This window comes from Dermochelys coriacea, chromosome 14 (assembly GCF_009764565.3).
Source record: "Dermochelys coriacea isolate rDerCor1 chromosome 14, rDerCor1.pri.v4, whole genome shotgun sequence".
In the NCBI taxonomy this organism is placed as follows: domain Eukaryota; kingdom Metazoa; phylum Chordata; order Testudines; family Dermochelyidae; genus Dermochelys; species Dermochelys coriacea.
The window spans coordinates 847,612-869,883 of record NC_050081.1 but is presented as its reverse complement, the minus strand read 5'-3'; the positions used below and the strand labels follow the sequence as shown (position 1 = coordinate 869,883).

The following is a 22,272-nucleotide window of genomic DNA, read 5'->3' as shown; positions in this document are numbered from 1 at the left end:
AACAGACCTACCCTGCTCCCAGGAGCTGGTTCTCTCCCCCTTGAGTGTTCTAACCCCCCACACCCCCCCTTCAGCCTACTGACCTGCTGAGGCTGCCACTCCAGTAGATACCCACTCACCCCTAGCTTGTGGCAGGGGCTGCAGTTTTGCTTTCCTGAGGCTGAGCAGACAGGGGGGTGAGGTCATATCTTTTAGTGGACCAATTTTTGTTGGAGAGAAGCATTTGAGCTTACACAGATCTCTTCTTCAGGCCCGCATCTGTTCCTTCAGAGAGACAGAGCAATTATTCAACTGCACCATGGCTCATTGCTGGTTAGGCTGTTTGCATCACAGACACCCATATTACACTGGTATGCACATTCAGCCAGTTTGAAAAGCCAGGCTCCTGGGAGACTGGGATCTTCTCTGCATAGAAATCACATGCCCACATGGGCTCAGACCAACACCCAGCAGCAGACTGAGGGACCCACTTACTCAGGTTCAAAATGGTCAGGGAAGACTCAGGCCACTCACTCCTTGGGCCAGCAGCGGTCCTGAGCCAGGGGAGGAAGAACCTTGCTTTCTAGCACCACCTGGTGGCTGTCTAGTGAGCAGCACGACACTAAGATTGCATCAGACAGGATTTCACCCTACCACCAACTGCCTCCAGGTAGTTCTTTAAGGACCAGCTATGGGTGGGTTTATTGCACTGGTGCTGGCCACTGTGACTGACTGGATACTGGACATCTCCCTCTCCAGGCCAATTTCAGTTCTGCAGTAACCCTCTGCACTAGTGACAAATTAAGTCAGGGCTCACCACCCAATCGGGAAGGCACCTCATCCAGCAAGACCAGGAAGCAGCCTGGGTGAGCAGGGGAAACTAGGACAGCCAGAGCAATAGAGCTGGACCTACACCACAGCTTGCCACACAGTAAGAGCTCATGTAGACATGTCCTAGGCCAGCACTTAAGACGAAGGGCAGAAAAGGGGGTGGCTGTCAGTCACAGGTAAGTTAATTCCCCCTGCAGCTTCCCCCCCATCACAATCTGCTTCTCTGCTAAAAAGCTTTTGACTAAGATGCTGTGCTGTTCCATGAACCCCAATCCACTCCCATCGCATTGTTCCAAGCTCCTGGTCCTCACCTTCAAGGTGCTGTGCATTTAGCTCTGCCTACAGTCAGTATGTTTCCTCCAGCCTCCCAGGCACACCCACAACCAGATTCCTTAATGCCTCCCACTAGCTCCCTTCTTCACTATTCTTTGCTGCGATGCACTTTGCTCTGACACTGGCTCTTCGATATCTAATTCCTCGAGGCACAGGCTTCCTCCCCTTGGTTGCCTGGAAAGCACCATGTATGAACGTAGTCCCATTTTAACAAATCATTCCCCCCCACTGCTGCCTCTTAGTGGAGGCCACAGGAAAGGCAGGAGCTGATTGCAAGGGACAGGTTTTCTTTACATAAAAACCTTTGCAATAGCAGTGAAGAGGACAGTGTTAAGGGAAAGGAGTACTTGTGGCACCTTAGAGACTAAAATTTATTTGAGCATAAGCTTTCATGAGCTACAGCTCACTTCATTGGATGCATCCGATGAAGTGAGCTGTAGCTCACGAAAGCTTATGCTCAAATAAATTTGTTAGTCTCTAAGGTGCCACAAGTACTCCTTTTCTTTTTGCGAATACAGACTAACATGGCTGCTACTCTGAAAACAGTCCTACGGAAGCACCTTCCCCATCTTTGTTCCCATCACCTCCAAAGATCACTGCAGGGAAAAGCCCTTCCAGCACTTGCTGGTGTACAAGGAATTAGTGAATTTGGGGTCCTAGTGATGTCCCCCTCTTACAGGCCACTTACTCTTCTTCCAGGTCTCCAAAAGGTAAGAGGATTCAAAGGGACAGCGCATGGTCAGTTTGAAGATTTTATTTAATGGTCATAAAAGGGGAAGCAGATGATGATTCCAAATCTGTTAATCTGGGTCTAAGATTTACAGACAAAATGCACCAAATCAAATTAACAAAAATCTCTCTAAAGGGCAGGGGGAGAGGGAGGGGGAGAGGAAGAGTTGGGGCAGGAGACGTAGCTACAGGAAAACCACACACATTTGGTCCCAGTTCTGGAACATCAGTATTATCAAAGCAACCAGAGAAGATGGCTGCAGAGCTGGAACATGCTTGTCCAGTAGCTGGAGGGTCCTGGAGAGTTCCTGCCCCCAACTACTGTGCCAGTGTGGGTGTTAGGGATGCCAGGCTGCAGTGCTGTGAGGATGCAAGGGGAAGAGGGACTGCTCTGGGGACATGGAGTCTACTTGTCAAGGCAATAAATACTGACAGGCCAGGCACAAGATTTCAAAGGCAGAACTGATACATAAGGCTTTAACTGCTCTTGAATATTTGTCCATTGCAAGCTCTATTGTTCTGACCAGGTTGTGAAAGCAGCTGCAGAACTGAACTGATTTATCCCCCAGCTGAAAACCAAACCAAGAGAAGGAGCAGGAGCTGCCCTGGCATTTCAGTGCTTTACAGCCAAAAATGGCTCCAATGAAATAATTTGGAGGCAACAGCAGCACTCATGACTCCCGTACCCACCACAGTAAAGATGCTGGGGCAGACACAGGAAGGCACTGGGCTGTTGAGAGATCTACACTAACAGGACCAACACCTCCATAGCAGAAAGTGGGAGAGTTCTGCCAGTACAGCTTTCTCTGGACATCCCCAAGGATGGCTCTCTGTGGGCTGGGAGCAACACAGGATGCCACAAGCCCTTCTCCTCTCATGGCAGTAGGCTCAGGAGAATGGGCCAGCAGCAAAGTTAGTTGTGACTCATTTCTAATGAGTGACTGAGGTGAGAGGGCAGCATGCTAACAAACCTATGGGGTGGGAGCTAACAAGATCAGGGCTCCTTCCTAGAGAATGTATGTTACACACATTAAGGCATCATGGTTACAGGAAACAGCCACAAATGAAGCTGCCAGCCAGTGTTCAAGACACTGGCTGGAGGGGAGAGGGAGGCCACAGACATGATTTTAGCCTATAGAAGGGTTCAGTGGCTGCCTGGTATCAATTCCTCAGCCTCCCAAAGTGAGGCACCACCCCACGAAAGGAGCATTAGGAAAGCCCCCTTTGTGTGGGAAGCAGCTTGCAGAGTCCCTCTCCTTCAGCACCTGCCTGTGGTTTATTCCATTGAAGAAAGGTCAGATGCAGCAATGGGACAAGACCCTGATCAGGGCCCTGGGGAGGGCAGAAAGCACTCCCACTTCTGTGCATGGTGGAGAGGCCTAGAGGACAGATGCCCCTGAGGCAGGCAGCTGGAGGTCAGATGCAGACAGCATGGTTTGGTCAGTTCCATTCAGTGATTCTCTGGGGGGAGGGAAGGGGAAGGGTTACTGAGCTGAGCGCTCTTCTTGTTGACTTAAAAAAATGGGAGGGGAAGGTGGGGTTCCAATGTCAGCACTTTGGTACAGGGTGGGATTTCTACTGTAGCCACTGCCTGGCTAACTCTCTCTCTGGGAATTGGCCTGTGGAAGGGCTACTCCTTCCACTCCTTCTTGATGGTCAGGTTCCACTCCCAGGACAGATGGTCAGTCTTATCATCATCTGTGAATTTGGATTTAATGTTGTAGCTGCCCCGGGCCAGCATACCCTTGGGGGCTTCCTCCATGGGGGTCAGGAACTCGTACTCCTCTGCTCGGGGCCCATAGCTCCCAACCATGTAGTCAGTCTTGTCAACTGGAAGGAGACAGGGGTGGGGTGGAAAAGAATGAGCCACCACAGAGCTGGTGCTGAGGCTGAAGAGCATGAACAGATTCTAGCCCCTCCCGACTGCCGTGCCATCTCCCCACAGAAGGCACACGACTGGGCTCAGAGCTAGGGAATTCAGACACTCGATGCTAGTTCTGAGCCCCTTCCACATGGGGACAGACACCTGCCCACCCTGTGCCGCAGGCCAAGCAACAGGAGGGGAAGAAGCCGCTGTTCATTCAGCACTAAGTTTTGCTTCATTCAAGGCCAATCAGCTCAAATGCAGCCGGAGCCACTGACATCAGCCAAGCCCTTGTACTGCTGCAGAGCCTGAAGGAGGTTTCCCACCCTCAGTGCTGAGCCAAAGGTGCACATGAGAAGGCCTTCTAGAGCAGTGGTTCTCAACTGGGGCGGCCACAAACCCTTTCAGGATTCCCTGTGGAGCCCCATGGCTGAAACTTGGTGCTCTGAGCCCCAGCATTGAAGCCAGGAGTGGCATGGGACTGAAGCTGGGAGCCACACTGGGAGCCCCCCCCTGCACACAGCCCCTAGCTACCCCATCTGCACACAGCCCCTAGCTACCCCATCCCTGCACCCTGAGCGGTGTTCAGACTTTTGAACTGAGTCCCCCCCCTTTGAGTTATATTTTTTGGTTGCGTTCCCCAACAGCCCAGACAGGCTAGGTGGCCTCCTGAGTGAGTCATGGGGTGGAGGTGGCACTCCCTCCCTGGACCCTGCTGTGCAGAGCTGGCTCAAGCCCTGCCAGCCCTTGTGCCCACCCCCCCAAATAGAAATAAAACTATGCCTATGCCCAAGGGCCCCCTCCCTCCCCAGCCTGGAGCCCCATGCTCCCCTGCACTCCCCACCAGGCCCTGGCATTTTTATAGCATGTTGAGGGTGGCCTTAGCAAGAAAAAGGTTGAGAACCCCTGTTCTAAAGTAAAGAGTCTCCTCCCACCATTCCAGAGCCAGCTGGAGAATGGGGGTGGCACATACATCTCACTGTAGTTGGGCTGGCTAGGAGACCCCCCCCTTGCAAAGCAATGTCTGGAACAATGGAAGCACTTACTTTTCACTCCTTTCCTGAACGTGTGCTGAATGTACTTCAGCCCTGACACGATCTCCTTGTTCACCTGCAGAGATGAACAAGAACTCACAGCAGAGCAGCCACAGCCCTCCCCATAGGTAGGGCAGAGGCCTGTCTCCCAGTGCTTTCCTTGGGATTGGTGACCTCCCTCTTTTGGGATGTCTGGTTGCTGTACGCCCGGAGTATACAGACAGGCTTGGGCCAGTGACTCTCAAAAGTTCTTACCCGGAAGGAGATTTTTATCCGATACTCCACACCTTCCTTCAGCACAAACGATTGCTTCTTGTAGCTTTCCAGGTCACCTACAGAGAAGGGAGAAGTTTGCTCAGACTCCCTAGGGACTGTGCTGTGGGTTGCATTTGGGGTGGGCTCTGTACCAGAGACTGGAGCTATTGGAATATGAAGTGCGAGGTTGCAGGCAGGGGAAGTGTCCCTTTCTATATGTCGGGTCCTCCCTCGCCCTAGCTCCTGCATTAACTCCTTTGGTTTCCACAGAAGGGTGCACAAAGCCCAGTGGGGGAAGAGAGAGTCCCAGACACACTGTCCTCCCAAAAAGGAAGAGAAATGTGATTTACTCATGGGTGTCCCTGTTTAGAGACCTCAACACCTTACACCCACCCATGCTGGAAGCTACCTCCATTTCTAAGTTAGTCCATTCAAACCCTAAGGAATCCACCTATCCACACCAGAGGATATGGCTCAATTTCAGAATGACTAGCTCTCTTAAGGAGACTCAGCACCAAGCTCCTCTTCCCAGAATCAGCAGGAAGAAACGTGACCCTCAAATGGAGTACCTGGAGACCTTGCTTGACTAAAAATCAGGTATCCCAGTGGGACCCTCAGGCCCATTATCAGGATTCCACCCTCATGCCACTAGAGGAGGCTGGTGCAACATTCCTCATGGATTAGAACCCAGAGAAGCCTTTAATTCAACCCAGCTTATTTTGGGGTAGTATTTTTAGAAGAGTTCTGGCAACAGTAACTTGTTTGTGGAGCAATTTGGAATACTTCATTTAGTGTAGGGCTCGGTCCTGCCCCCACATAGCCTGAGCTGAGTTTGGTGGGAGGAATGAGGAGTTATGGCAGGATTAGGTCTGTGGGTTTCCTATCTTTAGGAAAGCAGTGAGCCAGCGCTTGCCAAGTGGCTTCTGGGCTCCTCCAGCTGGTAGCATCTAAGTAGCGCTTGCAGGACTGAATGTGCACAACCAACAGGAGTCCAAAAGGCACTGTGCTAGGGGCCCTCTGCACTGCAGCTCAGGTACAGGAAGCAGAGAGGCTGCAGTACTGACCACCAGGCTGGAAGCCCTAAACTCACAGGAGCCTGGCCCCTGCAAGTTATGTTTGGAAATACACATTTTAGCAGGTCACTTCCACTTCTGAGCTCCAGGCCAGAATGGACAGTGGACCTAGCCTGGCCCCCCAACAGGGCTCCTGATTGTCTGCACTGAGCTAGCCAAGGCCTGTCCCCCTTGGAAGGTAGACCGCAGTACCCATCTACTGCTTACCTGTCAGGTCCAGCTCCAGAGGGCCAGGGGCAATGGCACAGACCAGTGTCAGTTTGGTCACGACCACATTAGGAGTACTGGGATCTAAGACGAAGAAGAGGCTGTTAGACAAGTCCTAAAAGTGCTAATGACATCCCCACCCCAAGGCCCAACCCATCTACATCCTTCTTTCTCCTTTCACTCAGTTCCTGGAAACGCAAAGGAGCAGGTAAGAACTAGAAAGAATGGGCCTGTCTGGAGCAGAGATCCAGGGTTCCCCTCGTTTTGTACTCAGGACAGAAAGATGTCTCTGAATCTTCCATTCAGAAGAAACATCCCAGAAGATATCGACTCAAGCTTTACTCAAAGGACCAATGACTGACTTAAGCTAGCTGGGTAAAGGCTGGCAGACCAGACATCTAGCAGTGCCCATATTGGAGAGTTACTCCCAACTGATTATTTGCATCCTCGAGTTAAAGCTGGGCTTTCAGCAGCATGTATGAAGAGAGATCTGGGAGGAGGGTGGGAGAGTTCTTAGTGTCTGCCTGAAGCAGTTAAAGGTGTAGAGAAGGGGTCTTGGCTGTTGTAGCTGTTTAATGTCTGCACAGATAGAACCACATGCTCTGAGATGACACCAGGACTCACCAGTAGCTACATTCACAGAACCCAGCAGAGCCTCCTTGTATTTGCGCAGGCTTTCATCATCCTTGTCCAGCTCCTGGATCTCTTGGATGCTTTTCTGGGCAGGTGGTTTATAGTTGACAGAGTGTTCATCTTCCTCATTCTCTGCTGCAATCTGGGCCAGCTGCTCTGCGGTCGGCTCCTGCTCTGCCATCTTTACACACGTGAGTTACACCTAGGAGGGGAGAATGGGAAATAGGATCAGTAGCCTAATGCAGCTGTTTCCCACACTGTTGAGAAGTCCTGCAGGGCTCCTCAATAGACACCTCATTCCTTCCTTGGCCAAAGCAGGGCTCCCCACAGATAGTTGGCCAGTAACTCCAGCTTTCGGAGGGGTCAGTTCAATGCACCCTTGTTCCCAAATGCCTGTGGGAGGTCTTGGTAGTTGTCTCAGGGGAATGAACTGGGTAGGACATTCCCAGAACACCTAGTTCTCTACAGTGTGTACCCTCTTACGAGTGCCTGAGTCAGAGTTTGGCAAGCAGGTGCAGAATCTTTGGTTAACCCATGGACTCCCAACTGCACCAGGGGGTGGGGAGACTTCAGTCTCTGCATTTTGTTTGCCAGATTGCCAGGACAAGAGAGAGCTTTGAGAAGTGTGATTAGATAAGCCCACAAGAACAACTGAGTGGAGAAACCCAAAGAGTAGATCTGGGGCTTTGTTACAGTCTGCTTCCCTACAGCACTCAAGTCTATCTAAGAGATGTTCGCTCCATTGTTGGCCCAAGTCCCAGAGCCTCAGCAATGATCAACAGGCCTGTAGCTCAAAATGCAGCTGGATCAGTCTGTTCTAAAAGGGGCACTGGCTGTCCCCAAATTGCTGGGAAAGGCACCTGCCTTGGCTAATCTCACTCTCAGTCCTTTCCAAAGGTCTGAGCCAAGGCAAGGCCAATGAAAAGCAGCAGCTATCTGATTAATAGCATTTGTACTAACTTAGCTCAATGGTGCAAGTCTCCAGGCACTTTCTGAATAGGCAATAGGTAGTGGTGTGTGGAGTAGCCATCGTTAAGGGTGAAGCTCCATTCCCATTATAAAAGTCATTCTCCACTCCTACCCCACAATCCCCCCCTCAAGCCTCACAGGCCACATCATTCAAGGCGAGGCTTTCCTCAGAAAAATATCAGAAGAGTTTAAAGTTAATGGTGAAGACTTTGAAAACCCACGACTGTTAGAAGCTTCCCTGTAGCGGACTCCCCAACTGCAAACACTCCAGAAGTATCACCCTTTACAAACAAGCAGTGAAGGGATCCAGCCATTTCCCCATCCTTTAGCCTGGTCTACACTTAAAAATTAGATCGGCCTAGCTACATTATTCAGGCTGTGAAAAATGCTGTTCCCTGTGCAGTGTGGTTAAGATCAACCTAACCCTCAGTGTAGACTCAGCTAGGTCAACCTAGCCACCACCTCTTGGAGAGGCTGGTTAAATACATCAATGGAAAAACCCCTTCTGTCAATGTAGGAAGTGTCTATATTACAGGACAACTGCAGCACCATAGCTGTACTGCAGTGGTGTAGACATACCCTAAATCCTTCATTACTCCCATTCATCATTTTGCCTCCTAAAATTTTGCATATATAGATGCAAAGGTCAAAACAGATAAGACTTATAAAATTCTGTTCACTATTCAAGGGAGCCATTTCCAATATACTGCATCACATATACTACAAAAATACTCCATACTCAATACAGTTAAATACAAACTTGTAAGGACCACATACACTTACATACACCTACAACACCTCTACACAGCTACCCAATGGTTGGTGGTTGAAGCTAGACAAATTCAGGTGAGAAAAAGCACCATTTAACAGTGAAGGAATTAGCCACTGGGAATACTCAGCTAGAGATGAAGAGGATTCTTACTCATTCGAGTCTTAAAATCAGTATTTTATTTTATTTTTGAAAGATATGCTATAGCTCAAACAAGTTCTGGGCTTGATGCAGAAGTTACTGGGTGAGATTTTCTGACCTATGTCAGGCTAGATCATCATAATGGTCCCATTGGATCTTAAATATCTATGAGCCTTCTAATCACCACATTTCATAACCAAAGATCAATTATTCCATTTCTACTCCCCCAGTAGATCAGCCTAAGGAAAAAGCTCCCAGAACTCAGACATGACACACACCCTGGGATGATATATCAATTAGTTTCTTCTACTACACACCTTATACATGTGAGTGACAACAGCATATATTGCATTCTAGAAAGAGATATGTCACAGTCAGGTATAGAGCGAGTCGGGTGGAGAGTGGGGACCTGGCTGGACCCATTCATTTCCAGACTCCTGTGGGAGGAGGTTTTAGCAAAGGAATCATAGAATATCAGGGCTGGAAGGGACCTCAGGAGGTCATCTAGTCCAACCCCCTGCTCAAAGCAGGACCAATGGAAGCATGTGGGGGTGCTAGATGGACTCCAGCAAAACATTCAACCAGGACTTTTATGCAAGTCTTGTCTGGCAATAAGACTGAGGGACCAGTTTTGCTCCATTTTGTGATGTTCTCCACAACCTCTCTGCTACACAAGAGAAACAGCCTTAGCAGGACCATCAAAATAGACAAGAGAAAGTTCTAGCTGCCAGGGCTCTTGGGTGCAAGTATGGCTGTTCACGTAGCCTGCAAATCAACCAAAGAGACTAGAAACCCAAGCATGGCACAAGCACAGAATCTCCACCTGGGAAGAGAGCTGTGCATTTCTGATGAGCTGGCCAAAGCTCCCAGGAACTAGCTTTTTGGGGTGGCAGTTTCAGTGTGTTCTCAGACAGCACACTAGGGTGCTCACGCAACACATACAGACTTGAGGTAGAGATTTTCTACCTGCTCTGTCTAGCCACAGGAAAGCTAGAATTAAGCATGGAGCAGCTTCCTCTATCGAGGATGGAGTTGCTTAGCTAGCGTCTTGACAGGGTGGTTGTGATGCATTTGGTATTGAGAAAGTCCAACACAAAAGCTTCAGAATCACATCACAAGGCAAGGAGAGAACAGCCAAAGCATTCAGGATTATTCTTACACAAGTTTTCTAACCCAGGGATGGATGGGAAGCAGGTGGCTCTTGGGGGTGAGCAAGAAAACTTTCCATGGCCAGTCTGCACTTGATATTCCACAACTGGCAGCATTGACCCAGCCTCTGGGCAGATGCTTCTGCTGCCACTGCACCATTATAGAGGGCCTCTTCAAACTAGATGATCCATTGGTCCCTTCTGGCCTTAATCTATGAATTCAGTGGGAAGATCTGATCTCTGATATAACATTTTACCTGTTACCCCAGTACTGAGCCCAATAATACGTTTGGCTGACGCATCTTTTAGCAAGGCATCCATCTAAATCTGGATTTGAAGACCAGAGATGAAATCCACCACTTCCATTGGTTAACCTTCCAATAGTTAATCAACCTCATTGTTAAAAAACTGCCTTATTTCTTATTTTAGTTTGTCTGGCTTCAGTTTCCAGCAATTTATTCTTGTTCTGTTTTTCTCTGCTAGATTAAAGAGACCTTTAGTAGCTGGTATTTTGTCTCCATCAAGATATTTACACACCACACCTTTCTGGATAAGGTAAGCAGATTGGTCTCACTCTAAGGCATTTTCTCCACCCCTCACATTTTTTGTGGCTTCTTTCTGCACCCTCTCCAGTTTTTCAATATCCTTTTAAAAAATGTTGACTCCAGAATCATACACACTACAATCAGTCTGAAGTAAAAACCACCTCCTCATTCCGACTCACTACTCCTGATTTAGACAGCCCAGGGTTACATTAGCTCTTTGCCGCACACACTGGGAACTTGTCCACGCTGACCCCTAAATCCTTTTCAGAGTCAGTGCTTTCCAAGATATAGTACCCAATTTTATAGGTATGACGTACATTTTTTTATTTCTAGATGTTGCACCTTTTACTTGGTGTATCAATGAACTTTCTTTGAAGGGGCCCAGCTTATCAAGTGATCCAGATCAGTGGCTCTCAACCTTTCAGACTACTGTACCCCTTTCATGAGTCTGATTTGTCTTACCTACCCCCAAGTTTCACCTCGCTTAAAAACTACTTGCTTACAAAATCAGTCAAAAATACAAAAAAGTGTCATAACCCACTACTACTGAAAAATTGCTTCCTTCATTTTTACCTTAGAATTATAAATCAATTGGAACATAAATACTGTACTTACATTTCAGTGTATAATATATAGAGCAGTATAAACAACTCATTGTACAAAATAGTGTGCACTAACTTCGCTAGGGCTTTTTATGTAGCCTGTTGTAAAACTAGGCAACTATCCAGATGAGTTTATTACCCCCGGAAGACCTGTGTACCCCAGTTGAGAACCACTGAACTAAGTCACTCTATAGGACTGCCCTTTTCCCATTTATCACTTCACCACAAGTTTTTATCAGCAATGATTTTATACTTACTTCCGGATTGAAGAGCATCAGATCTAGAACTGGTCCCTGCTGAACTCCACAAGAAATACGCTCACTTAATGATTCCCCGCTGACAACTACTTCATGATCTCTCAGTTAGCCAATTAACATGTGCTTCACTCATGCTGTTTAGTTCTAACACTTTAGAAAAGTCTATTACACCTACATAGTTACCTTTATCAACCAACCTTTCGCTTCATCAACAACTAAATCAGCTTTGACAAGAGCTATTCACAAGAGACTAGGGAGAGGCAGGGTCTCACAATAGCTGCCACTGAGATGCACTGCAGAGGGAAAAAGAAAAGGAGTACTTGTGGCACCTTAGAGACTAACAAATTTACTTGAGCATAAGCTTTCATGAGCTACAGCTCACTTCATCGGATTCAGTGGAAAATGAATGTATCTGATGAAGTGAGCTGTAGCTCACGAAAGCTTATGCTCAAATAAATTTGTTAGTCTAAGGTGCCACAAGTACTCCTTTTCTTTTTGTGAATACAGACTAACATGGCTGCTACTCTGAAAACTGCAGAGGGAGTCTCTCCTGTTTTTCCTGGGTGGATGATGCAGCCATTTGCTCCCAAACTCCAAATATTCCCCTTAAACCAGAGGAAGGGAAGCCTCAACTTTGAGTTGTCATAATTAATCCCTAATTAAACCGCAAGTCAGAGTGAAAGGAGCCTGGAGGAGGCCAAGCTATCCAAAGGTAGAACTTGAATCCAGAAGTGAATTCCCCTGTGGACACTTGTTAAAGAGGCCCAGTTAGAGTGCCTTTCTAAGACCATTCACTACCTGCACTCAGGCCAGTGCTGGACACCAGAAAGCTGTCAGTAGTTCAACACAGCAGGCCAGCACAGTGCTAGAATGCAGGTCCACCCAGTCCTCCACTCAGCTCCTGAAGCTGGCTTGGCTCTGCATGGGTGTGTCCACAGGCTTTGGACATTACTGAAGAGCTACTGCCGCTGCCACTACCAGCTGCAATCTTGCATTGGTCAGAGCAGGAAATCAGTTCAACAGGCCTCTGTCTGCACCCCAAGCATGGGGCTGTGTCCCATTAGCTCACCCCCCAACAAAGCAGCTGGGGTGTCTTGTGTTTTCCCCTCCCCTAGCAACAACTAGTCTCCATCAGCATCATCTTCCCAAGCATCCAGGCCTCCCAGCCCCCAAAATAGACACATTTTGAATGAGCATCCTGCCTCAAGGGGGACAGAGAAGCTGTTCTGCTAATCACCACCTGCTGTTGCCCTCATTATAGCATGAGACCCATTGGCATGGATGGACGGGAACACCAGAGCGCCTGGATGAACCTGAATACTTTAAGGACCATTGCAGTCCTCCATTAACCACACAGGAACCAGCCCTTTCCCTTCCTCTCACACTGATAAACTAGAGAATTTCTAAGGCCATGAAAAGCTGCTACAGACAGGTGGGAAAAGCAACCCCCTGCCCATTAGTCACCTGGGAGGTCAGGGCTGTTATACCCAGCAGCTCAGGATAGGGCTCATCTCTCCTCAGAAGAAATGGACTACACTAAAAAGCACATGCCTGAGGTCACAGTTCCTCAGCTGCTTCTTCAGGAAAGGCACCAAACCTGAAAGGAAGGAGGCTTCAGGGCACATAAAGCTTTTCCCAAGGCCCCTGACCTCTTCCTTTGGCTTGCAGGGAGAAGCCATTTACCACAGTTTAGGGTTAGTAGGATAGAGGGGGCCTTAGGGTAACTGGCATTTTGCTGTTCATTTCCAGGTGTCCCCTGCTGGGTGAGATTGCTAGGCAAACCAAAATCAAGGAATCAACTGTAACTGAACTTGCCAGAGACACCATATGGCCTGTGCTCATAAGTCCCATACCATCAGAAGCAGAGACCTAACGTCTTTAGCAGGCACAGGACCTCCTGCAGAAGAGGCAGCAGGTCCCCTCCCCCACATTCCTTCTTCTAAGGACTAGAGCTCCATTTAACCAATAAAATGACTAATGTCCTGATGTGATAATTGATAGTGTGCGACAGATCACAGGTCAAACCTCAGGCATTATTGCAGGGAATCTCCATTCTCAGGCACCTCCAGATCCTAGCTGCCTAGGAAATGCTCACTGCTAGAACCTTCTGTCCTACAGCTGCAGAAATGCATCTAAAACGTGACCGTTGCCTTACATGGACTGTCATTTTCTTCCTGGTCTTAGAATCCTTTCCATACTCCTGGTCATGGTCGTTGTCCTGAACGGGATTCCCTCCCACCAGCCTAGCATCTCATCTCTGATCACCTTCCTTTGGACTCCCCCAAGTTGCAATTTTCAACTGCAAGTTCAAACCAGGCAGATATTTAACTACAGATAGATCACCATTTACCATGTCGTCACCTGACAAGAGTCTACATTACTGAAGAACCTCAAGCCAGTTCTGGCAGGACCTTCCAAGGTCTCTCACCAAACTTTCTTTTAAGAAACTGAATGCTTTTTCATTGTTCTTAAGATCCAAGGGTTTGGGTCTGTGGTCACCTATGCAAATTGGTGAGGATTTTTATCAAACCTTCCCCAGGAAAGGGGGTGCAAGATTTGGGAGGATTCTGGGCGGAAAGATGTTTCCAAACGGACTCGTTCCCAGTAACCCATGTTAGACATGTGGTGGCAGCGAAAGTCCAAGGGCAAAAGGTAAAATAGTTTGTAGCTTGGGGAAGTTTTAACCTAAGCTGGTTAAAGTAAGCTTAGGAAGTTTTCATGCAGGTCCCCACATCAGTACCCTAGAGTTCAGAGTGGAGAAGGAACCTTGACACTGAATGCATCCAATGAAGCGAGCTGTAGCTCACGAAAGCTTATGCTCAAATAAATTTGTTAGTCTAAGGTGCCACAAGTACTCCTTTTCTTTTTGCAAACTTGATCTGTAACAGAGCTAAAGAGCCTCCAGGCTCCTGAGAGATTCCGACTATCTAGAACAGGGTAGCATGTGCCTGTTGCTGGCTAAAGCCACTTCTGAGTGGGAAGAGAACTCCTAGACTCTACTGCTTCTGAAAGAGTCAGGCTCTAGACTGTCTTGCTCCAAGCAATGATGCAGCTGCAGAAGGCTTCAGATGCACCTCATGCTAACCAGAACTTTGGAGATCACAAAAGATGAACCAATGCTTGTGAGAAACTGGAGAAGGCTGAATCACTCTTCTAGCAGATTTCAGAGTGGTAGCCATGTTAGTCTGTATCAGCAAAACCAACGAGGAGTCTTTGTGGCACCTCAGAAACTAAAAAATGTATTTGGGCATAAGCTTTCCTGATGAAGTGGGTTCTAGCCCACAAAAGCTTATGCCTAAATAAATGTGCTAGTCTAAGGTGCCAGCTTGTTTTTTCTTCCTAGCAGAGGGAATTCTTACTGTCTTTATCCCTCTATCCAAGAGCCCTGCTGTTTCAAAACTTACAAACTGTTAGTTCCTCCAGGGTTAAGCAGGCAAGACATGAGCACTAGAAAGAGACCCAGGCTCCTAAGAAACTGCAACCTGGCTACAGTTACAGCCCGATTAATGATGTGGCAACCAAGGAGCTAGCAGTATTGCTACCCAAGAAATTTGCTGGTGAGAAGACATGCCACAATTTCTGCCTTTTACATGAACAATCCCCAGAACAGAGACCTCTACAGAGCAGACCTCTACACGCTCTACATTAGAAGTTCTGTGGCCCCATCCCTGCTCAAAACCCTTAGACGCTACTGGAATACAAATAAGTAATAACTGAGTTTGACAGAAGGTCCCTTCAAGTGAGATACAATTCTGGTTGGCCTGGGGGTAAATGTGTTATGTTCAGTGAGGGAGACTGGGGGGTCAGAAGCGAGTTTGGGCTCATCACCATGGTAACCCATGGTGGCAGCAACATGGATGGGTGCATCACCTGGCAAAGAGTAAATAGGGACTCACTAATCACACCAGCTGGTAGGCTGACAGGACATTTCACATGAATTGTTCCCAAGACCATACCCACAAGAATTCAGAAGAAAGGGAAAGTTAAGAGCCTGATCATCCCACAGGGAAAGCCCCTCTTATGCCCTGGCACAAAGTTACTGCAGAATTCCAACTGTCAGGATTCCCACCTTATCTGGAGGCTTTGAGTCCACCCACTGCCCAGTCATCAGGAATAATGAAAGGACTCCACAAGTGCCCTCCATCCTCTCAGGCATGCTGCAGTTTGGATCCAAGTGTCCAAGAAGCTTCTGACTGCCAGAAGTTGGACTGGACGACAGGGTTTGGATCACTCAATAAATTGCCTTATTCTCTTTACTCCCTCTGAAGCATCTGGGACTAGCCACTGTTGGAAGACAGGATACTAAGCTAGACAGACCATTGGTCTGACCCAATATGGCCATTCTTATGATCTTTTTGCAGATGACCCAGTTTGGGGCTGCAGTAAGTACACTCGATAACGTGCAGTAAGTGGAGAGCAGGTCAGTCACATCAAGACCATTAGCACTCATTGCAGAGGACTCCAATTAGCTGTGCTCCCCATTAAGAGCTCTTGTAGTCCTGTACTGAGTAGAGGTAACTGTCTGAATTCTGAGCATGCTGCAGTCTGGTTAGTGACACCAGTTAATGCACAAGCTTTTCATCATGAGACAGCTGCACATATTAACAAGAATAAGAGAAAAAAGTTTGGAGAGTCTTTGCTTATTTCCCTACTGGAAACATTACAATGCCACCCCACAGTGTGGTACAACTGATGATGATGGAGTCTCATGTTGACATAAGGAGATTTTACAAACCCTATAAGTGAATGATATACGCAAGGTCAAACCAATGAAAAACCCACAAACCTGGTTACATGTGGAACGGACAAGATTGTCCGTGACCATTGCAGCCTCTTTTATATTTGCTGTGTGCTGTTCACATTTTTCACATAAAATGTTAACACACCTTGCATCAAATGGTTAACAGCAACAGGACAAATCTGCTACCACCTTGTTCTGTCATGGGCTGTTGCTTCCCAACTGATGAGGTCAACCTGATACGCTTTCAAGTCTGACTTTAGTGGGTCTTTACACTGTTTGTACCGGCCACCGTGAGAACAGATGCCTTGCATTATTTGATCATAAAACATGGTCTTGGGTACTCATGAGTTGGCCATACAAGTGAGACTCCCAAACCAAAGCAGCTAAGTTTTAATGAGCATGCTTTGAATGCCTAACATTCAAAAAATTAAGAATTTTGATACTGGGAATTTTGTCACACCAGTTGACCCTGCAAATAGAACAAATACAGCACATATGGAACTGATCAAGTTTCCTAAGGTAGCAGCAATATGTTGCCAATATCTCACAACCATGTAAAACTGTTTTAAGTGCGACTGCCCAATAGGGAGCTTACTGCTTATTTTGATGCCCCTGTTGTTCCATAGGTGGTACAACTAGTACAGGGCTAGAATAACTGGGGTGCTGAATATTAGGACTGAGGTGCACTGCAAGAACTCTGGGAAACATAGGACTGAAACAGCAGAGCATTCTGGACTATAATTGAGGTTTAGGCCAGAATATAGGTGCTTCAGGTTGCTGGGCTGTGTGGGAGCCACAAGGCTGTCTGTATTAGTAGGTTTCATAGTAGCAGCCGTGTTAGTCTGTATTCGCAAAAAGAAAAGGAGTACTTGTGGCACCTTAGAGACTAACAAATTTATTAGAGCATAAGCTTTCATGAGCTACAGCTCACTTCATCGGATGCATCTGGTGGAAAAAGGTGCCACAAGTACTCCTTTTCTTTTTGTATTAGTAGGGTGTGCTGCAGGTGAAGCTTGAAAAACAGCAACAGAACTATGCAGGGAATGCTTACGCTCCACTTCCTATACTATGAAACTGCAGTAGTGCTGAGCTCAGCTTAGCATATACTTAGTTTTAAAAAAAGGGAAGCTGCCATTTTCAGATTGGTTAGGAAAGAGGCTGGGAAACTAAGGAAGCGATCATAGAATATCAGGGTTGGAAGGAACCTCAGGAAGTCATCTAGTCCAACCCCCTGCTCAAAGCAGGACCAATCCCCAACTAAATCATCCCAGCCAGGGCTTTGTCAAGCCTGACCTTAAAAACTTCTAAGGAAGGAGATTCAACCACCTCCCTAGGTAACACATTCCAGTGTTTCACCACCCTCCTAGTGGAAAAGTTTTTCCTAATATCCAACCTAAACCTCCCACACTGCAATTTGAGACCATTACTCCTTGTTCTGCCATCTGCTATCACTGAGAACAGTCTAGATCCATCCTCTTTGGTACCCCCTTTCAGGTAGTTGATAGCAGCTATCAAATCCCCCCTCGTTCTTCTCTTCCGCAGACTAAACAATCCCAGTTCCCTCAGCCTCTCCTCATAAATCACGTGTTCCAGTCCCCTAATCATTTTTGTTACCCTCTGCTGGACGTTTTGCAGTTTTTTCCACATCCTCCTTGTAGTGTGGGGTCCAAAATTGGACACAGGACTCCAGATGAGGCTCACCAATGTCGAATAGAAGGGAACGATCACATCTCTCGATCTGCTGGCAATGCTCCTACTTATACAGCCCAAAATGCCATTGGCCTTCTTGGCAACAAGGACACACTGTTGACTTATGGAAAACTTATTGGAAAACTTGTCTTATGAAAGGAGACTTAAGGAGCTTGGCTTGTTTAGCCTAACTAAAAGAAGGTTGAGGGGAGATACGATTGCTCTCTATAAATATATCAGAGGGATAAATATAGGAGAGGGAGAGGAATTATTTAATCTCAGCACCAATGTGGACACAAGAACAAATGGGTATAAACTGGCCACCAGGAAGTTTAGACTTGAAATCAGACGAAGGTTTTTAACCATCAGAGGAGTGAAGTTTTGAAATAACCTTCCAAGGGAAGCAGTGGGGGCAAAAGATCTATCTGGTTTTAAGATTCTACTTGATAAGTTTATGGAGGAGATGGTATGATGGGATAATGGGATTTTGGTAAGTAATTGATCTTTAAATATTCAGGGTAAATAGGCCAAATCCCCCGAGATGGGATATTAGATGGATGGGATCTGATTTACTATAGAAAACTCTTTCCTGGGTATCTGGCTGGTGAATCTTGCCCATGTGCTCAGGGTTTGGCTGATTGCCATGTTTGGGGTCGGGAGGGAGTTTTCCTCCAGGGCAGATTGGAGAGGCCCTGGAGGTTTTTTTTGCCTTCGTCTGTAGAATGGGGCATGGTTGACTGGAGGGAGGCTTCTCTGCTCCTTGAAGTTTTGAACCATGATTTGAGGACTTCAATAGCTCAGACATGGGTGAGGTTTTTCATAGGAGTGGTGGGTGACATTCTGTGGCCTGTGCTGTGCAGGAGGTCGGACTAGATGATCAGAGTGGTCCCTTCTGACCTTAGTATCTATGAATCTATGACTCGTATCCAGCTTCTCGTCCACTGTAACCCCTAGGTCCTTTTCTGCAGAACTGCTGTCGAGCCATTCAGTTCCTAGTCTGTAGTGGTGCATGGGATTCTTCCGTCCTAAGTGCAGGACTCTGCACTTGTCCTTGTTGAACCTCATCAGATTTCTTTTGGCCCAATCCTCTAATTTGTCTAGGTGCCTCTGTATCCTATCCCTACCCTTCAGCGCATCTACCTCTCCTCCCGGTTTAGTGTCATCTGCAAACTTGCTGAGGGTGCAATCCACACCATCCTCCAGATCATTTATAAAGATATTGAACAAAACCAGCCTGAGGACTGTCCCTTGGGGCACTCCACTTGATACCAGTTGCCAACTAGACATGGAGCCATTGATCATTACCCGTTGAGCCCGACAATCTAGCCAACTTTCTATCCACCTTACAGTCCATTCATCCAGCCCATACTACTTTAACTTGCTGGCAAGAATACTGTGGGAGACTAAATCAAAAGCTTTGCTAAAGTGAAGGAACAGCACGTCCACTGCTTTCCCCTCATCCACAGAGCCAGTTATGTTGTCACAGAAGGCAATTAGATTAGTCAGGCATGACTTGCCCTTGGTGAATCCATGCTGACTGTTCCTGATCACTTTCCTCTCCTCTAAGTGCTTCAGGATTGATTCCTTGAGGACCTGCTCCATGATTTTTCCAGGGACTGAGGTGAGGCTGATTGGCCTGTAGTTCCCAGGATCCTCCTTTTTCTCTTTTTTAAAGATGGGCACTACATTAGCCTTTTTCCTGTCATCCGGGACTTCCCCTAATCATCCTCTCCTTCCCCCCACCTCCAACTTCTGATGGGGCTTTCACACAGTGGAAGCAGGTACATCAGGTACCTGAACAACCAAACTGCATACTCTTCATGCAGACCAGCTTTGAAATGCACTGTGTCTGGAATTGCAGAACAAACAGCGGGACTGACTTTAACCATTCTAACAAGGCAGGAAGGCAACACAGGGAAATCACTTCCGGATTCCCCATCACCAGAGCAATCCAAAAGCAAGCAGTGAAAATACCCCATTTGAGAGAGAATAGGAGGGCACTTCACTGGTTGGGAAGTACTACGATATGAACATTCATTGCACTTATTAAATGATCCTCAGAAAGGCAGGTTGCCACTCGGATTCAACTCTGAACTTAAGAGCAGCAGCACACAGCAGTAGTGAGCCACCAAAAAGCTGTTTTCCATATACAAATGCTCTGAGTCTAACACCCCAGCAGACCAGAGACCTCCTCCAACTGAAGTCTAGCAACAAGTTTTAGTTTGCTCCTCCCACATCATTGCACCAGTTTTTAAAAGACTCCACCATCAGGACTCTAAACACTGTGCTGTAAAGTGGGTGAAATTCATACTCCTGTTGTACAGCCTCTCTCCGCTCCAGGTACTAAAGATAAGCTACAACAGAAAAACACCTAGTGTCCTTTACAAAGTTTACAGTACATAAAAAGCCTGAAAAAAGTTCTGCAATTCTTATATTAAGAATTCTGTTTGATATTCTCTCTCTGAATGCTCTGGGTGACTGCAAAACTACATATGCCCAAAAAACAAACCTGATTAAGTGAAAAGGGAAATGACTTTCCCTTTATTCTTAAACAGTATTTAATTCACAGCTAAGAAACAGCTGATAGAAGAGATCAACCAACAACCCTTCAAGGAAGGCTTTTGGATGCACCCACTTCATGCCTCGGGGCTGTCAAAGAAATTTCCAGCAAAAAGACTTTATATTCCTGTTTTTTCAGGACAGCCAAAAAGGTTTTTTTGAGACAGCACAAGTCCAGGCGCCCCTCCCTTACCACTCCCTTGAACGCTAGCCAGGACTCCAACGAGAACAGATACCAGAAGCAAGGAAGTACCCTCTGTTCCCAAACACCAGCGCACAAATGCCGTTACCGGGGCTGCTCTGCTCACCGCCCCGCCCCGCCCGCTCCTGGCTGTACCGGGATCCCGAATGAGCCGCTGAAGGGAGCGGCTCTGGGGCCTCCTGCCAGCGGGCCTGAAACGCTGCCGGGCCCCCGACGCGCACTCACAGGCGACCCCCGCAGGCCTCGCACCCCGCGCGCAGCAGCCGGGCACGTGCCACCGTAGGCTCGTGAGGGCGCTAGACGCGGTACCAGCAGGGCGGGCAGAGCGGACCGTGCGCCAGGCCCCAGGGGACTCCCGGCCCGTGCCCGACAAAGGGGCCCGCCGCCGCCGCCGCCCCAGAGACCGAGACGGGCCGCAGCTCAGGCCCGCCCCGCGCATCCCCACCCCTCCCTACCCGGCCCGTTCAGCTCCTCGCGCTGCTGTGACACCGCGACCCCGATCCGCCCAGCCGCCTCCGTGCGCGCCCCCGCACTTCTGGGCCCCTGCCGTCACTTCCGGTTATAAGAGGACGGAGCCCAGTGCCTCACTTCCGAGCAGGCCTCGCCGCGCTGATTGGCCGGAGGAGAGCGTGAGGCGCGCGCGACCGACAATAAAAAGGATAGAGTTCGGATCCTGGCTAGAGCGTCTCCTGAGGCTCCGTTACCCTCCTGACTAGGGAGCGGGGGACTTCCGGCCTCTTAATCGTTAGCGGAAGCCCTGGGGCGGGACCGGAAGCAGAGAGCCTGGACTTGAACCCCTGCGCTCTGAGGAGAAGACGTCACCCCGGCGGGAAGCGGGAAGCGGCGTGACGCAGGCCGCTGGGCGGGAGTGGGGCTGGGGCTGGGGCTGGGGCTGGGGCGGCGGATCCCGGCCGCGGGCAGCCCCTTCGCGCGGCGCTAAGGGGCCTGGGCTCTGTCCAGTTTAACCCCGGAGCCTGGTCCCAGCTGCACGAGGACGGAGTTCAGGGGCCGGGGGTTCCCTTAATTCCGCCCTCCCTGGTTCTCGGGGGACCCCGCTTGGGTTGCTCCAGTCGTTGTCCTAGCTCGGGTCCGTTTTCAGCTGCCGCCTTTCACCTTCTGGAAGGAAACGAGTTAAAATCCCCCTTTAATGTTTGTTTATGTTGAATTTCCCGAGCCGTTTTAGAAAGAGTCGGTGAGGGGACATAGCTGAGAGGCAGCTCACCCTGCTCCCAGCCTCCCCATTGCCCCGGTAGAGTTGAAGGGAAGTTGGGAGCTCAGGGCCCGTGAGGAGCACATAGGGAGTAGCCCCCGCTCACAGGGGCGACCAGTGTGGAGTGAGGGGGCTTTCCATAGTCCCCTGGAGAGGGTGAAAGGGGATCCCGAAGCCCCTTTTCTGAGTAGGAAGCAGGGGTCAGTATTCCCCTGTGCTCTTCAGGAATAGGAAAGTTCCAGAATACCTTTGTCCCCTGCTGGAAACCTCAGGAGGCTCTGTTTAGTGGATGTTCCCCCTTTTCCAGCATTATATGCCTGTGGGGATGCACTGAGCCTAACCCTTTTCAGCTCCCTTTGTCTGAGGGAGTGTCTGTCCTATGCAGGTTTCAGAGTAGCAGCCGTGTTAGTCTGTATTCGCAAAAAGAAAAGGAGGACTTGTGGCACCTTAGAGACAAATTTATTTGAGCATAAGCTTTCGTGAGCTACAGCTCACTTCATCG

At 48.4% G+C, this 22,272-nt stretch overlaps 1 protein-coding gene across 7 annotated transcripts; it reads right to left on the bottom strand.

Annotated features, from left to right (window-relative positions):
• Positions 1–1,882: 1,882 nt before the first annotated feature.
• ARHGDIA (Rho GDP dissociation inhibitor alpha) lies at positions 1,883–21,898 on the bottom strand. 7 transcript variants are annotated; one of them, XM_043496527.1, is made up of 6 exons: positions 21,265–21,898; positions 6,930–7,140; positions 6,306–6,389; positions 5,026–5,102; positions 4,783–4,846; positions 1,883–3,702 (listed from the first exon to the last, which is right to left on the bottom strand). In XM_043496527.1, exons 2-6 carry the CDS (start codon positions 7,117–7,119, stop codon positions 3,503–3,505), a joined length of 615 nt encoding a protein of 204 aa, XP_043352462.1. In that variant the 5' UTR covers positions 7,120–7,140; positions 21,265–21,898; the 3' UTR covers positions 1,883–3,502. The 7 variants fall into 7 exon arrangements, with proteins under 7 accessions (XP_043352462.1, XP_038227390.1, XP_043352463.1 ...); XM_038371462.2 differs by having other exon boundaries at positions 21,016–21,382; XM_043496528.1 differs by having other exon boundaries at positions 21,056–21,270.
• Positions 21,899–22,272: the final 374 nt, after the last annotated feature.

Coding starts and splice junctions, on each gene's coding strand:
- ARHGDIA (XM_043496529.1), bottom strand. CDS start 5,379: ATGAGTAAATCACATTTCTCTTCCTTTTTGGGAGGACAGTGTGTCTGG. Junction 4,847..5,025: donor GGATAAAAATCTCCTTCCGG/GTAAGAACTTTT, acceptor TCATCTCTGCAG/GTGAACAAGGAGATCGTGTC. Junction 3,703..4,782: donor GTTCAGGAAAGGAGTGAAAA/GTAAGTGCTTCC, acceptor GTCTCCTTCCAG/TTGACAAGACTGACTACATG.